Source organism: Bison bison, unplaced genomic scaffold, assembly GCF_000754665.1.
Source record: "Bison bison bison isolate TAMUID 2011002044 unplaced genomic scaffold, Bison_UMD1.0 scf7180017864498, whole genome shotgun sequence".
NCBI classification, from domain to species: domain Eukaryota; kingdom Metazoa; phylum Chordata; class Mammalia; order Artiodactyla; family Bovidae; genus Bison; species Bison bison.
In genome coordinates, this window is record NW_011495057.1 from 4,646,830 (window position 1) to 4,663,632 (window position 16,803).

At 40.9% G+C, this 16,803-nt stretch overlaps 1 protein-coding gene across 1 annotated transcript in view; it reads right to left on the reverse strand.

The window, feature by feature from the left end:
- ZNF521 (zinc finger protein 521) overlaps positions 1 to 16,803 on the reverse strand; it is a gene marked incomplete at its 5' end in the record, with an annotated part of 285,658 nt that overhangs the window by 151,638 nt on the left and 117,217 nt on the right. Inside the window, one exon of the mRNA XM_010828990.1 lies at positions 5 to 1,699. Within this exon, the coding sequence (XP_010827292.1) occupies positions 5 to 1,699 (1,695 nt within the window). The remainder of the gene's footprint in view (positions 1 to 4; positions 1,700 to 16,803) is intronic.

Genomic DNA, 16,803 nt, shown 5'->3' on the forward strand with positions numbered 1-16,803 from the left:
CCACACTGATTACAGATATATTCTCCAGCCTGCCGTGCAGGCGCCCCTCCTACCGCCTGCATCATCTTCAGAGATGTCTGCTCTATGGCCACAGGTGACAGGGGACTCAAGGCCCTGGATTTCTTCCCGTTGTGGATATAATTCAGGGCCAAGGGAATGTTTTTATGATTCTCTTTGATGTGCTTGTTCAGTTTAAGAACGCTGTTGAATATGGGGGAATTTGTACAATAGGAACAAGAATAGACTTCTACGACTGGCTCTTTCGGAGTCCCGAGCACTGGGGACCCAAATCGGGAGCCACTGAGGTCACAATGGACCTGTCTTATATGCTCTTCCAGCGAAGAGTCAGTGAGGAACCCCATGTAGCAGTGGGGACAGAAGAAAGCATTGCTGTCCTTTGCCGCGGGGTTCGCAAATCCGTGAGAACATCGGATGTGTTCCTGAAGGGTGTTGAGGTCGTTGACAACTTCAGAGCAGAAGTTGCACTGGTAGACTATGGCGGGCAAGGCAGAAACGATCAGACCTGGGTCCTGAGCTTCATGCACTTGCTTAAGATGTTCATTGAGGTTATAGAGGGAGGGCAGTACCTCCAAGCAGTACTGACAGATGTGGGCCTGCTCTGGCTTATCTAAATGCATAGTTTTCAGGTGAATCTGCAGAACCGCCAGACTGGAAAACAACTGCTTGTTGCAGTAAATACAGCTGTAGGTGACCTTCGCCTGTTTACTAGAGGGGACAGTCATGTCCGGGGTCTGCTGAGCGGCCCGCTTCCTCCCCCGACTCTTTGGGATGGGTGGGGCGGCTTCCACCATGGTCGAGCTGTCCACCGAGAGGTTGGAGTCCGGGGTCGTGCTGGACACGGAGGTGTAGCCCACCGTGACCAAGGAAGGGCTGTTGCTGTGGTTGCACGACTCCGGTTGCTGGTGACCGTCCATGTGGCTATACAGCTCCTCGACGCTGTGGAAGCTCTCGGAACAGATGCTGCAGGAGTTCTTCTTCTCCCCGCCGTGCATCTGCTCCATGTGGTTCATCAGGGAGGTCTCCTCCACGAAGAGCTCGTGGCAGTAGACACACTGGAGGGCCGCCCGGTCCTCGTTCGGGGAGCACTCGGGGTGGCACTCGGCGATGTGCTTTTGGAGGTCTTCTGGGAAGTCAAAGCCTTCCTCGCACTGACTGCACTTCTGAGTGTCCTTCATCTTCCAGTCCTCCATCCTGGAACCCGACTGGGAGCCGTCCTTGTTCCTCTCGTGGACCTGCATGTGCCCGTGTAAGGAACTAGAGGACAGGAACCCACGGCGACAAATGGCACATTTATATGGCTTGTTGGACGTGTGAGTCTTCAAGTGGATCTTCAGGTGATCACTTCTGGAGAAGGCGGCGTCGCACTCACTGCAGTGGTACTTCTTGTCCCCGGTGTGGAGTTTGATGTGGCGGTCTCGGCTCCGCTTGTGTTTGAACAGCCGGCTGCAGTAGGTGCACTTGAAAGGCAGCTTGTCGCTGTGACTCTGCTCATGGTGCTTTAGGTAGCTGAGACGGCTGAATGACTTGTCACAGAACTGGCACGGGTACGGGAGTCCAGGGCCACCTTCTTCCTCTCCAAAATCGCAACCTTCTCCGTGGCTGGGGGAAGTCTGGTCCTTGCTCGAAGGTGAGGAAGCTGGCCAGGAGCAAGTGGGGTCATCCTCTACATCCACTCCATCTGCAACGAGAAGATGGGAACTTTTCACTTTCCAGGTCGAGAGTTCAAGAACGAGTTTACTGTACTCTTTCAACAAGTACACAGGGCGGGGCCAACCCGAACCTTGTGAGGGGAAGAAAAGGAGAGACTATTTGGATGGAACACTTTCAAATCTGAGCCCAAAGCTTTTCTTCTACGTTGACTTTTCGCTGGCTTGTAAAATATAAAACAATATTAAATAGTTCGATGTCTAAATTACCCCTTTATTACTTTTTATCATTCTTCCTTAGGAGCAAGGTATATATTATGCATTGACAATTTTATTAAAATGCAGATTTTAATATATTTAATGTTTCTTTTGTATTCATTCTAAAATGATTTGCATATTATGTGAGCAACTGAAGGACCAAATGAAAAGAGGAAATATTACAAGAATGATTTAAAATTAATGCAGTCAACCCAGATGTCTAATATTTAATAAAAAATTCCCTCTGCATTTTGCTTGTTTTTATAGGAAAAGGCAATTCTGCAGGCCAAAATCTTTTATGGGGTTCTTATTGATACAGACCTTATTGCATTCAGCAAAAAAATATTAAAAAGTAAGCACATGAAAGAAGACAGAAAACACAATAATAATTATGTCTTGTGTAATAAAAGACAACCAGGATTTCTTCAATAACTGTAAGATTCGAATAGCATAGACCAGAAAATGGATTATTAGATGTTAGAAGGGTATGACTAGATATTACATGTGGCTAGGATCAGCCAGGATCAAGAAAAAAAATGAGAGTTTCACAGGGTCAGAATGTAATAGTGTATTTTGTTTGGAAAGTTCAAGAGGTGGCCCGCCATTTCTTCCTTTTGCTAAAGCTTCAGCGGCATGAACTTCCTTAGCCAAACAGGACCTGTACTTTGAGGTGAGCGGAGACAAAGCAACTTGTGAAAAACTGGAAACAGGAAAAGTGATAAATGATTATGGTAAATGCTGAAAGATTTATGAGTAACAAAGAGAAGACAAACAAGCCTGAAAGCCAGATATAACCTTAGCGAGCTATCCATAAAGTAACTCTACCTTCTATTAGGTGGTTTTTTTTAACCATGTTTGCAGCAAGTGTACACTCTTACTTCTGTCACTTTCTTAACATCCAAGTGGAAAATGAGACGTCTTAAATAGACTGTGAAACCTCTTTCTGACTTTTCAAAACAATTCTAGTCTATCATTCATGATTAGAAGACATCGCAAAAGCTTTTCACTCTCCAAAGGAGCAAGACTTTTCATAAATGCCGACAAGTAAGGACCATGGAGTAGGGTTGGTGGAGATAGTGATTCTATTAGAATAGGTCTGGTTAAGAATCTTATTGAGGTATTCAAATAAGATGCTATTAGAATGCGATCAAATACATTTTAAAATCCTTCAAAGCTGAAGTTCACTAGCAAGCTATATTATTAACATAAAAGGAGAAACTGGCGAGCATTATGTAAACAAATTCCACGTCTGCTTTCTTTAAGGTAACAAGATTTTACTAGATTATCAACCTCTTGCTTATCCACAGGAAACAGATGAGGATCATTCCTTTCCTGCATCTAGAAACTGATGACAACACCATCTCACTATCAATGCCAGATGGCAACCATCTAACTCTGAGAAAACAACCAAACACCATTCCTGGATTCCTGCCCACTGCAACAAAGCTTCGCAATACAAGTTGAAAGCCACATGATTTTGCATCCTCATTTATATCCGTCTATAAGCCAACATGTTTCCAGCATAAGAAAGAGTTTGAGAATTGCTGGTGTGATTTCAATTTAAAGGTAAATACCTATAAAGAATATATGCAAGTAAACTTGTCAGCCAACATATAGAGAAACCATTTTGAAAAATTAAAAACAAAAACAACCTCAATGATGATTTAGCTTTTCCCTTAAAGAAAATAAGCCATCTATAGCTGGTAGCCCTAAAACAAAGTCTGGAAATATTTTTTCCTAATTAAAATTTTCTAATATTTTACACAATTTTTATATTATAAACTTATAATATTTATATAATATGTATATTATAAAAATTATAATATTTTATTAAATTTGGCTCAGCATTCTAGAAAGAAAATCTATCACTTTTCACACATTTATTATTTTGGCTTATATCCTATTGTTTCACTTAAAAATATTTTCAAACATATCATCTGTGTACAGTTGGGGAAAACAGTGAATCAGAAATTAGTCATGCATCTAGACTAAAAGAATAGAACTTAAGCTTGATAATTTAGCAAGTGAATCTATTATTAAATTGCAGATTGTGCCTCGGCATGATATATTATTATAACAACACACCAAGAATTACAGAGCAATAGACCATTATACACACGGTGCAATCCTTGACACCATGCTTAAATCAGGTTCTTGTCTGTGGCCATGCCTGATTATACCTATTACCTAACCGTTCTCCTAAGCTTGTAAATTTCAAATACAGTCACGTGAGGTGAGGGTCAGGAGTTTTTACTCAAACCAAGATTCAAGGGAGCTAGAAACCTTCTCTTCACTCTCTCTCCTGTCCCTATTACTTGGTCTTGGCGAAAAGAGGTGATAATCACAGATGATGTATCTCTGTAACTGAGATGCATGGAAATTGCCCTACCGGATTAACAGGCTGCAGAACGGAGGACATTGAGCAGAAGTAGAAAGTTTGAGTAGGGAATGCCACTTTAGAAGAATAAACAAAGGTTCCACAAAAAGTTGATTTCTGTTTTAGAGTCAAAATTATATAATGCTCATTTGCTAGGACTATAACTGAGCCTGTTTTCCTTGGGGTGCTCAAGGAACTCACTGAGGATACTCCCAGGGGTGTTAGTTCATGCTCTAAGGGTATCAGTATCGCCCCAGACTTTTGTATTAGTGGTGGTGTTGCCAATATTCTCTGAGGTCTACCTTAGTCTCTGCAAGCTACCCATTCCCATCACCTTAAGTTTTTTGGCATGCACAGCTCAAACAATGCTTACATGGCTACTACAGACCTAAACAATTTCAAGTTGTTTTTTTCATCTGGAAGAAACTATGGAGGATTCTTTCAATCCCCATTACTGAGTCAACTTGAACTTTTTTTCCCTTCAGCACTCACTAAGTGCTACTAACAGGAATGTCTTTTTGTGTTATGGCAAGTTTTCTGCATTTCAATGTGAAGTACTTAACATGTCCACGTTAAATTTTAATTTTTGGAATCAATCACTTCACACTAGCTGACTCTCGGAGAGCTATACCTCTTACAACGGGAAGAAGGAAAGGGGAAAAAAATAAAGATACACAGATACAACTTTGCTGGAAACCAACTCCATGGCCTAAAAGTCTATTTAAAGATGCAAATGTGTGTGCACAGTTACTGCAGATGTTTTTCTACAGCAACTGTACTTGCTGAGTTTCAGCATTTCCATAAAGCACATTAAAACAAGTGTGTGAACACTCGGAGATGAAAGTCTCGAACACTCCTGAGATTTGCAGTGGAAAGGAGAGCCGCCTGACTTTTCTCCAAGCAGACAGGAATGCCCATGATTCAGCAGCCTGAGTAAATAAAAGAGGTCCTTATTTCCTAATTTTGCTGGCTGGCCACACTGCAGCAGCCTCTGTGCTCCTGCCAAAGGGGATACAGAACTGGAACTACACCCAGCCGCTGAAGGCCTGTCTTTGTTAGCCAGCCAGGCTTTCCCGACCATCTTCTGGCAACAAAACTGCCATATCCTGCAAGGAAGATCTCCATCTCGGGCTTGATGGTTCTCTAGTCTGCCTGAAAGGACAAAACAACAGATTTTGCTGGGTCTGCATCGGAGGAGGACAGCTGGAAACTCAGTTAGCGGCAGAGCCACACCTGTTCGGTCATATTTATGGGGGAAAGTGCTCACTAACAGAAAAGTGAAGTCATGCTAGAAGGAGGGCTTGCACAGGGAAAAAGACACCAGAGCAGGAAGTACTACCTCTCTGACATGAGCCATCGCCCCTCATGGACCAACCTGGAAGAAGAAAGCCAAGATTGGCTGTGATTTTATCCTGGCTGCTGGGGGACAGACAGACGAATACACCCCAGGAGGGGCTGCCTGGTAGCCAAATGGGGGGCTGATAATGTCTGTCTACAGCCTGTCACTACGGAAGAAAAATGCTGCTGAGGGTCCGGCTTTTCTTCCACCTTCAAGTCCAACCCAAGTAGTCAATAAAAAAAAGATCAAAGAAAGAGGAAGAGAAGATGTTCAGGAAGGTCTAGGGGGATGCTAAAGCTTTTTTTTTTTTTTTAATTTTTTGCAGTATCAAGCAGGTCTTAGTTGGGCTTCCCTGGTGGCTCAAAAGGTAAAGAATCTGCCTGAAATGTAGGAGAGGGTAAGTTACATGCTTCTGGAGGGCAGGGACCAAGTCTTTTAGAATGCTGACTCCAACAGTATGGGCAATCCTGAAATTATTAAGGAGAAAGACAAATAACAAAGTGGATTGACTCAATGTGTTAAAGAAGTTATCTGAGTCTCTGAAGTTATGGAAACTTCCAATACTTTTAGTTGTTTGTAGGGTTGGCCCCACAAGAAGCTGGCCTACTGATGTCCTTCGCTACCTGAGTTCATTCACTGTAACTACAGGGTTCTCGCCAAACCACCCTTCAGGGACTCAGTATCATGTGTGTGCAAGATTTCCTTAACAGAAACAGGATTTAGATCACCAGTTCCTTTTCAAGTGTGGAAAAGAAGACTGAATACTGACAGCTCTGGTACCTCTGTTTTTGGAGGTCAATGACTCAGAATGAAAACTAAAAGTCAAGAGTCTGGAGTTTTATTTCTAGCTTCATAATGGACTTAGAGAGTGACCTGGCCAAGTCATTTAATCTGCCCCTACCTAGGTATTTCACCTGCAATATGAAGATAATAATTCTTGCTACTTACCCTCTGGGGTGTTACAAAGATTAGTGAATGTTTCTAGGGCACCTATCATTGCTGGAAGAAAAGGTGCATATGTAAACAAAAAGACTTATATGTGTTGCGTGTATTAACGTTTTCACATGTAAGCTTCTTATATGTGCAGTATAAACATATTTTAGCATTTTCTTTTAACGGAACCACTGGAATATCAGCTTTAAGGACTGGCCCAAAGAGTGTCTTAAGCATTCATAGCTTTATATTCAGTCATCAAGAAAATAAAATATAAATACTTGGTGATATCTAAAAGGTAATGAACCATAAATCCAAGCTGATTGTGTTAAATTATCATACATATGATATAATGTTGGGTCTTTACAGACAGATGACCTTGGAATGAGTATTTTGCTAGGTAATTCTGAAGCCAAGTATGGACTTTTGTAATCACCTCTTTTATCCTTAAAACACTAGCAGTACAATCATTGCTGGTTACTCACTCATTTCAGACTCTTTGCAAACCCCGTGGACTGGAGCACACAAGGCTCGTCTGTCCATGGAATTCTCCAGGCAAGGATACTGGAGTAGGTAGTCATTCCCTTCTCCTTCTCCAGGAGATCTTTCCTACCCAGGGTTCAAATCCAGGTCTCCTGATTGCAGGCAGATTCTTTACTGTCAAAGCCAACAGCAAAGTCCCAATCATTGCATTATTTAACATCAAAATAAGTGCATTCAGTGGATGATTTTTTTTTTAAGTGTAGGACAATAGGCGGAGAAGGCAATGGCACCCCACTCCAGTACTTTTGCCTAGAAAATCCCATGGACGGAGGAGCCTGGTAGGCTGCATGCAGTCAGTCCATGGGGTCGCTAGAGTCGGACACGACTGAGCGACTTCACTTTCACTTTTCACTTTCATGCATTGGAGAAGGAAATGGCAACCCACTCCAGTGTTCTTGCCTGGAGAATCCCAGGGACAGGGGAGCCTGGTGGGCTACTGTCTATAGGGTCGCACAGAGTCGGACACGACTGAAGTGACTTAGCAATAGCAGGACAATAGGTATAAACATGAGATCGAAACAATTTTCCAGGTTAATTCTTGCACTGACTGGAAAATGGTTCTTTCTTTATCCAGCTTGCTAGAGGGAGCAAACTTTTATGTTAGAGTTCATAGTCCTTTTTCTACTCCTTAACTTAAGACAATTAAACTGAGAACCTTGAGGAAAATATACTGGGTACACAAAGGCTGAGAGAAGTTAGGTGCTATCAAGAGAGAACATATTTTGAAATATGTGTTTAGTAGACACAGGTAACAAGGATATTTGTCCCGTTAACCCAGAGTCATCACAGTAACAACTCTGCATCATCATATTTAAAATCATCTAACCAAATTGCACAACACATTTTTAAAGCAATGATCTAAATTGCTGAAGGATATGGTCACTGTAAATAAACCATTATGCATTATTACACAATTGTTTCCTTTCATTCTCAACAGAAATGTCAACAGTTTTAGAAAAGCAGCCACTTTAGTAACATAACTATCATACTTTTGAAAAAAAAACCCACAGTCCTGCATTAAATTCACTCCTTTGTCATACAACTTATTTATCTACTTGAGAAGGAATACTCTTTACTGGGTGTTCAAAAGAGCAAAGTGAACCTTACAATTATGTACAGTTCACAGATGCTTTATAATTCTGTAATATCACACATTGTTCTGGAAGGACCAATTACATGCATTAACAGGCTACAAGGGAAAAGGGTGGTCAGTCATTAATGATAGCAAATTGCAGGAGCAGGCAATGGAGGAACACATTTTTTTAACACAGTCAAGATGAATTCCAGATATCAGAGCTCAGAGGCTATTTATTTTTCCTTTCAATACTCCCTTTAAAAAAAAAAAGTTCACTGCTTAGGATGAGCCAATAGAAGAGATAAGAAGTTGTTATCACCCCACCTCAGCCCCTCCTTAGGTAATCCTGGTGTTTAGAGCCAAGCTGGCTCTTTCACCAGACACATTTCTATTACATGTGCAGAGAAGTACAAATGTTTTGCTTGCTGTTGCTTAAAGTTCACTTGAACAGACGGAGCTCAATGAATTCCATCTTCTACCGCCAAATTAAACAGAAAACAGTGCATTCTTAAGCAGTTCACACTTAACTCCACCTCTCAAATCAGAGGAAAAAGCTGACGTGAAACCAGTTAAAAAACACTCATCGTCTCTCTCACGGAAACCAAGACGTGTTTCTGAAGCCAGACAGAAGGAAAAGCGGTTTCCAGGGATGGTGGGCAGGGGTATGCACGGCTTTGCTGATCCCATCTTTTGGCTCACTTAAAGATATAGATAACTAGTGATAAGCACCAAGCTCTTGGCGTTCAATAATTGGCAATCGTGTGCTACACATCTGCTTACAGTGCTGTGACAGTGAGCTTTCTACATCATTTAACGTATTTATCTCTCCTTTAATAATGACAGCCATCATCACAGTGAATTTCCCAAATCTGTTTTCTTTTTATCTCATCTATTTTGAGTTAGAAGGCGTTTTCATTACTTAGAAGTCTTGTATTTATGACCTCATACCACAAAGAATTTGAAGCACTTCTTCATTGCTTATTTCATTTACTCATTTGTTCAGCCAACATTTATGAAGCACCTACTATGTGTTTAGGTCTGATAACTAGCATATGAACTCTAGAAATTACTATGTTTTTAAAGTTTTTACTTGCTTGTCTATAACAAAATAAATAATAAAATTCTAGCCTTCCTCATAGTTAATATTCTTAGAATCAAACATGACATTGTATGAAACAGCTTTCTAAACTACTGCAATATAAAAATGTACTAAAATTACCACTGCTAGTCTAAAAGCCATAGCTACCTTTACGTTATAACTGAAAAATGTGAAAACATTATAAAGGAATAAAAATTAACTAATTTAGTTGTTGCTTTTTTCCATATTGAGATTCTAAGAATTTTAAAGGACTTAAGGGACATCTTTGTTTAAAAATAAAAAAATAAACAAATATACCAAAACAAAATCTTCCGAATGCTAATAATAATTACCTTGAAAATCAATGTGCTTTAGCTCATTCTTTAATAGCTCCACACAGCAAGCTGTGATTAATTCATTAGTGGAGTAAAATTCCCATGATGGAATAGCTTGCATTCAGAATCCTGAAACCACATTCCACAGGTCTGACACCAGCCCAATATCTCACTATTTTACTTGCTGAGAAATTTCTTGAGGGTAAATTCTATTTTGCTTCAAAATCCTTTGCTCTAGGGTGAAATATACCTATAAAGCTTTGAAGATATAGCCACATCTTTTGACATATACTCAACAAATTTCTCAGTTACCATGTTAATCATTGTACCTGTAAGTTAATCTCTTCACTGAAGTAGAGGTAAAGTAAAAGGGATTCTTGCACTAACAAAGTTAAATTTGAAAATGGCTTTATTGGTGAATGATGGACCTCAGAAAAATCATTTCATCATGTTAATAATGGCTTTTTTGAAAAACTGCCCTAACACACTAGAATGTTTAGACAAAGTGATCAAAGAGGAAACTGGGGTATGAGTTTGTTTTGTCATGTAAAACTCTTCTGAATATTTTTCCAGCATGTAGGCTTTGATTCAAGGTTGGCAAACTTTGGGTCACAAGGAATTATAACAGTCCTGAAGTGGTGTTCACTCGAGCTGAATTCTACCTGTATCATACCCACGGCAGCCGCAAAGCTGACATGAATTTTTGGCAGTTTAAAGAGGCCACATTGTATACTTCACTGCAGATAAAGCCACTGGAGAATACAAAAGTGTTGAAAGGCTAAAATTTAATTAATGACCAATTAGCACCCCCTGTGGGTTCATTGTGCGGTAAAGTGATAAATACGGTGTGCTAATATAGAAAAAGCTGTTACAAAGTTTAGGGAGGAAATACTACCAGAATTATCCATTTGGTATTATAATACAGTGGTCATCAGTATTCTTGATTTTGAGGTTCCTGTGTCTAAACATGATAGGAATTAAGATCTAAGGCAAAATTATTATTTTCTTTTTATTTTAAGGTACAGAGGTTAAGCCTCACACTCAGCTCGTGAATGCACCTAGCGAAACACCTTGCAGCTGCAACTCAGACTAGTGTGTGTAGCCTCCTACCCAGTCAGTGTCCATGCACTTTGTGGGGAAGTTATATGCTATGTTAGTTGCTCAGTCGTATCTGACTCTGAGACCCCATGGACTGTAGCCCGCCAGACTCCTCTCTCCATGGGCTTCTCCAGGCAAGAATCCTGGAGGGGTTTGCCATTCCCTTCTCCAGGGGATCTTCCTGACCCGGGGATGGAACCCAGGTCTCCTGCATTGTAGGCAGATTCTTTACCCTCTGAGCCACCAGGAAAGACCTTATATACTATTAGTGGTATTTAAAAATTGGTGGATGCTGGACTATCTTGAGATTCTATGCGTATGTTGAGATCTACAGAACAAATCGCCAATACATCCTCACAGGATAGAATGTCTATGATGTTTGAAAAGAATCATCATTAACTTTCACATTAACACTTACATAGTAAAACTAAAATTGAAATGTGATGTTGGATCCGAAGTAACCCCAGTGATACAAGGAGTCGTTTATTTTAAATGGAATAATGTTTACAAACAGCAAAGGATAAAAGTATGTTCTTAAAATAACTCTAAATATGGCATAACAAAATATCTCTACACAGATCATTAATATCAATGACCTTATTTGTATAGTTTTTTTTTTCCATTTACCTAATTAGGCAATATTTGAAAGAGGCAATCCTGAAAAAATGCTGATTATCAATTTGATGGATTCTCCAGGTACCTCATTCTCCCTTTGTTTTATATGCCTCCCTTTAGGTTCAGTTTATTCTTCCCTAGAATGAATCTAAAAATGAAATTCAAACTGGCTCATTCTGTCATTTGTTTCTTGTTAACAGTCCTGGTAATGTATTTATAGGAACCAAACTAGTCAAAAGTATAGCACAGGGAAGGCACGCATGTATGTTTTTATGCAGGACTGAACGTTCAGAACAGATTTAATGCTTACTGCTCAATCATGGCATACATTTTAAAAATATCTTTTCTATTTCTCATTACAAAGTGTTAATCATATAATTTGCCACTTAATATGTGTATATGTACAATCATGCCTTAATGAAGTATACTTCATTAGGGGAAGTCTCTATGATGCAATTTTTTTTACCTAATATATATCACATATATTATTTTTATTAAATTATATATGTTGTATACTCAATCATACATTTAACACATATGCATATACTTATGTATATGCATGAATATGCATGATGAAGCACAAGCTGGAATCAAGATTGCCGGGAGAAATATCAATAACCTCAGATATGCAGATGACACCACCCTTATGGCAGAAAGTGAAGAGGAACTAAAGAGCCTCTTGATGAAAGTGAAAGAGGAGAGTAAAAAAGTTGGCTTAAAGCTCAACATTCAGAAAACGAAGATCATAGCATCTGGTCCCATCACTTCATGGGAAATAGATGGGGACACAGTGGAAGCAGTGCCAGACTTTATTTTTTTGGGCTCCAAAATCACTGCAGATGGTGATTGCAGCCATGAAATTAAAAGATGCTTACTCCTTGGAAGGAAAGTTATGACCAACCTAGACAGCATATTAAAAAGCAGAGACGTTACTTTGTCAACAAAGGTCCTTCTAGTTAAGGCTATGGTTTTTCCTGTGGTCATGTATGGATGTGAGAGTTGGACTATAAAGGAAGCTAGTGCCGAAGAATTGATGCTTTTGAACTGTGGTGTTGGAAAAGACTCTTGAGAGTCCCTTGGACTGCAAGGAGATCCAACCAGTCCATTCTGAAGGAGATCAGTCTTGGGTGTTCACTGGACGGACTGATGTTGAAGCTGAAACTCCAGTACTTTGTCCACCTGATGCAAAGAGCTGACTCATTTGCAAAGACCCTGATGTGGGAAAGGTTGAATGCAGGAGGAGAAGGGGATGACAGAAGATGAAATGGTTGGATGGCATCACCGACTCAATGGACATGAGTTTGAGTAAGTTCCGGGAGTTGGTGATGGACAGGGAAGCCTGGCATGCTGCAGTCCATGAGGTCGCAAAGAGTTGGACATGACTGAACGACTGAACTGAACTGTATTAAAATATATGTGTGTATATAGATGTATGTAATATTGCCTTATTTATACATGTAACTAAGATGAAGTTTATATATTACATATATTACTTTTATTAAATTATATGTACTGTATGCTCAATTATATATTTAACACATAGGTATATATATAATTGTATTAAAATATATGTGTGTATATAGATATGTATAATATATATATATATAGGCTTGTTTATATATGTAACTAAGATGAAGTTTCTTCAACGTACAGGACAGAATATACAAAATTCCACTGAAAACCAAATATGAGTCAGTAAATAAAGAAACTCTACTCAGATAATATGTAACTGCTTAGTTCACATGTGAAATGCACCAATTCTGAATAATTTTCATCGAGAAATCAATAGCAGTGTTTCTCTGCTTTTGTTTTGGAGTTTTAAAATTTGTTTTTGAAAAGAGGAATATGGATAGCATACATCTGTATATGTTCAAAACCTATGGGTATGACCCTTGTAGAAGCATGTTTCTAATACCCAAAGACATAAAACCAACTGGCGCAATTCTGGGATCTTGACTGACTCAAAGGTGTCTGCAAGAAAGTGCTGGTTTCTGAACCTTTACAAAGCCTCCTCCCACATCTGAGCTCCACTCTTTTCTCTCAAGATGACCTGATGTGGTTTGGCATGGGTTATGCATACCTCTGGGTCTGACTTGAGGGATCAAAGGAAAGAAAATAAATGAATTTGACTGAAGCCTACATAGAGAAGAGGAAGTCAAGGCTGTCATTCTTAACTTCTCATATATATGAAGTGTTAGATTTAAGACCTGTGAGAAGTCTTAGCCTTTAGAGGAAAAAAAACACTAATTTTACAGATGAAAACACAGATCAGCAAGAATGAGTAACAGGTTACAATTTGCACTAACAATAGCAGCTCATGGGGTTGTTAAAACCCAAGCCCTATTCCCTCCTGTTCAGGCAAGCAGCTTGATCGAAGTGTCAGGTAATTCTCCCAGTCCATCCTTCCCCACCTCCCCCTAAAACAACAACTGCCTCATATGCCACCTAGTCATCCAGTTTTTATGGGTAAATGAATGAACTTAAAATAGTGTTTCACAGTGTTCTCTCTTTGTTGTTAAAGATTCCATTGTGTTTTTTTTTTCTTTTATAAAACCAGTTTATGCTAATTGGCATAAGTCTACACACATATATTATTGTTGTTGTCCAGTAGCTAAGTCGTGTCCAACTCTCTGTGATCTCATGGAGTGCAGCAAGCCTGGCTCCTCTGTCCTCCACTATCCCCTAGAGTTGGCTCAATGTCATATCCAATGAGTCGCAGATACTATCTCACCATCTCATCCTCTGCCCCACCCCTCTTCTCCTTTTGCCATCAACCTTTACGAGCACCAGGTCTCTTCCAATGAGTTGGCTCTTCCCATCAGGTGGCCAGTATTGGAGTTTCAGCTTCAGCATCAGTCCTCCAATGAATATTCAGGGTTGATTTCCTTTAGGATGGAGTGGTTTTGTTAGGGGAAGCACACTGCTTGAAACTGCCCACCCTGGCCAGGCACCATAGTAACCATTTGCATGAGTTGTTTTATGACAGGAGATCCTGATAAGGAATACAGAACTAATAAGCCACCACCAACTGGAAGAGTTCGGGAAAGGTCTAAAGGAGACACCACGTGTCCGTCCACTTCCCAGAATCCCTCTCGCTAGCATCCATCTTGGCTGAGCAATGCGTGAAAGACTCTGAATTAGAATGATTGGTCAAAGAGCACCCGGAAACTAATCCCATCACCATAAAACCCCACATTGCAAGCCAGGCGGCAGAGCAGTTCTCCTGGGTTCCCTTACCCTACTGCTCTCCACCCGGGTGCCCTTTCCCAATAAAGTCTCTTGCTTTGCAGCACATGCGTCTCCTTGGACAATTCATTTCCGAGCGTTAGACAAGAGCCCTGGAAGGGGTCCGCCTTCCTACAACAGTCTGATCTCCTTACTGTCCAAGGGACTCTCAAGAGTCTTCTCCAGCACCACAGTTCAAAAGCATCAGTTTTTTGGTACTCAGGCTTCTTTATGGTCCAACTTTCACATCCGTACATGACCACTGGGAAAACCATAGCTTTGACTATACAGATTCTTGTTGGTAAAGTGATGTCTCTGCATTTTAACATGCTGTCTAGGCTTGTCATAGCTTTCTTTCCAAGAAGCAAGCATCATTTAATTGTATAAAATGTTAGGCTCTCAGTTGTATCTGACTCTTTGTGACTCTATGGACTGCAGCCAACCAGGCTCTTCTGTCCATGGAATTTTCCAGGCAAGAATACTGGAATGGCTAGCCATTCCCTTAGCCAGGGGAATCTTCCCGACCCAGGGATTGAACCTGTGTCTCTGGATTGCAGGCAGATTCTTTACCCTCTGAGCCACCAAGGAAGCCTTTAATTGTATGGAAAAAAACAAAAACCTGACAATCAATTCTTTGAACCTGTAACCTGCAGTTGACAAGTCAGGAGAGCCTATTTCTTAACTTTACTTCCAGCTACTACCTATAAAAATCACACACACACACACACACAAACACACACCTCCAGTTTTGTTTTGTTTTTTTTTGATAATGCTTCTCTCCTTCCCTAGGGCTTCCCAGGTGACACTAGTAGTAAAGAACCCACCTGCCAATGCAGAAGACATAAGAGATGTGTGTTTGATCCCTGGGTTGGGAAGATCCCCTGGAGGAGGTCATGGCAAACCACTCCAGTATTTTTGCCTGGAGAATCTCATGTGAAGAGGAGCCTGTCAGGCTACGGTCCATGGGGTTGCAAAGAGCCGGATATAACTGAAGCAACTTAGCATGCAGGCACATGCCCTCCCTTCCTCTCTTCTTTCCATCCTCTCCTCTGGGGGGAGCAGTTCCGTTGGGTCAGGTATTGGCAAATAAAAGCAGAAGAAAAGGTTCCATCAGATTAGCGCTGTGGTCAGCTTCATCTTTCTCACGCTCTTGCCTCTGGAGCCACATTTTCTACCACTCACCCAGTGAGGGATACAATGAAGGGGCCTCCTCACCTTCCGGCACATTCCCTTTCCTCTGTCATCACTGCAGCTACCATGACTCCACACAAGGAAACCGAGGGCTGACCCTCTGCCCAACCAGCTGACCAAGAGCGGCGTTCCTTAGCATAATCCACCAACCTGCACCCCAGCCAGCTGAACAGCAGTTACAGACTCCTCCACACACCCCTCCCCAGGTCTACTGACAGTGAACTTCTAGGGGATAGGCTCTGAAATCCTCAGTTTTAGGAAGCTTTTAGGGTGCTTCCCCTGTATTTCTGAATTTGAAAACCACTATCGTCTTCTACGCCCTCTGAATCATTTAAATCCTCTGCTTCAAGTTCCCTAGGCCTGGCCATGTCTTTTCCACATTGGCCACTCCAAACTAGAGCAGGGGTGATGGAAATCTTTCTCTCCCTCACCCAAAGACCAAATTAAATCCCATCTCTTCCAAGAGGCAACTTTTTCAGAAAGAAAAGGACATCATTATTCTTTGCTTTCCAAACTCTTAACACTGCCCGCTCCTACTATGGATAGGACTCCAAGTTTCCAGTCTTTCCAATGTACACATTCAACTAGCTCCCAGAAATTACTTCCTGTCTGTAGAAGTGTTGTTGGCAGCAGCCTGTAAATTTCTAGAAACAGACAGTAACCATTCTGAAAAGTTATAAAGTTCCAAGCACATAGAGGCTGGATGTTACCTGATTCGGCTACAGACTTGTGAGTAAACAGCTCGTTTCAAATGTGAACACGGAAAAATTTACCTCCTAAAGTTTGGTGGATAATTACTTTCAAGCTGCATTAGCTTGATGAGAAATATCAATAGGCTATGAAATGCTGCTCATCCCATGAACCATTTCAAAGAATGAAGGTTGTCATAAAACGGAAGACAAGGCAAATGAGTAAGTGAAGGAGGGAGAAAGGAAGGAGGCAGGGCCTTGCGATGATCAGCAACACTCTCTTTTTGCACTCAGGAAGGCATCACTAGAGCTGCTGATTGCATGCCTTAAGTCTGGCCCTCTTGAGAAACCATAGATATCTTTTTTTTTTTTTGCACTGG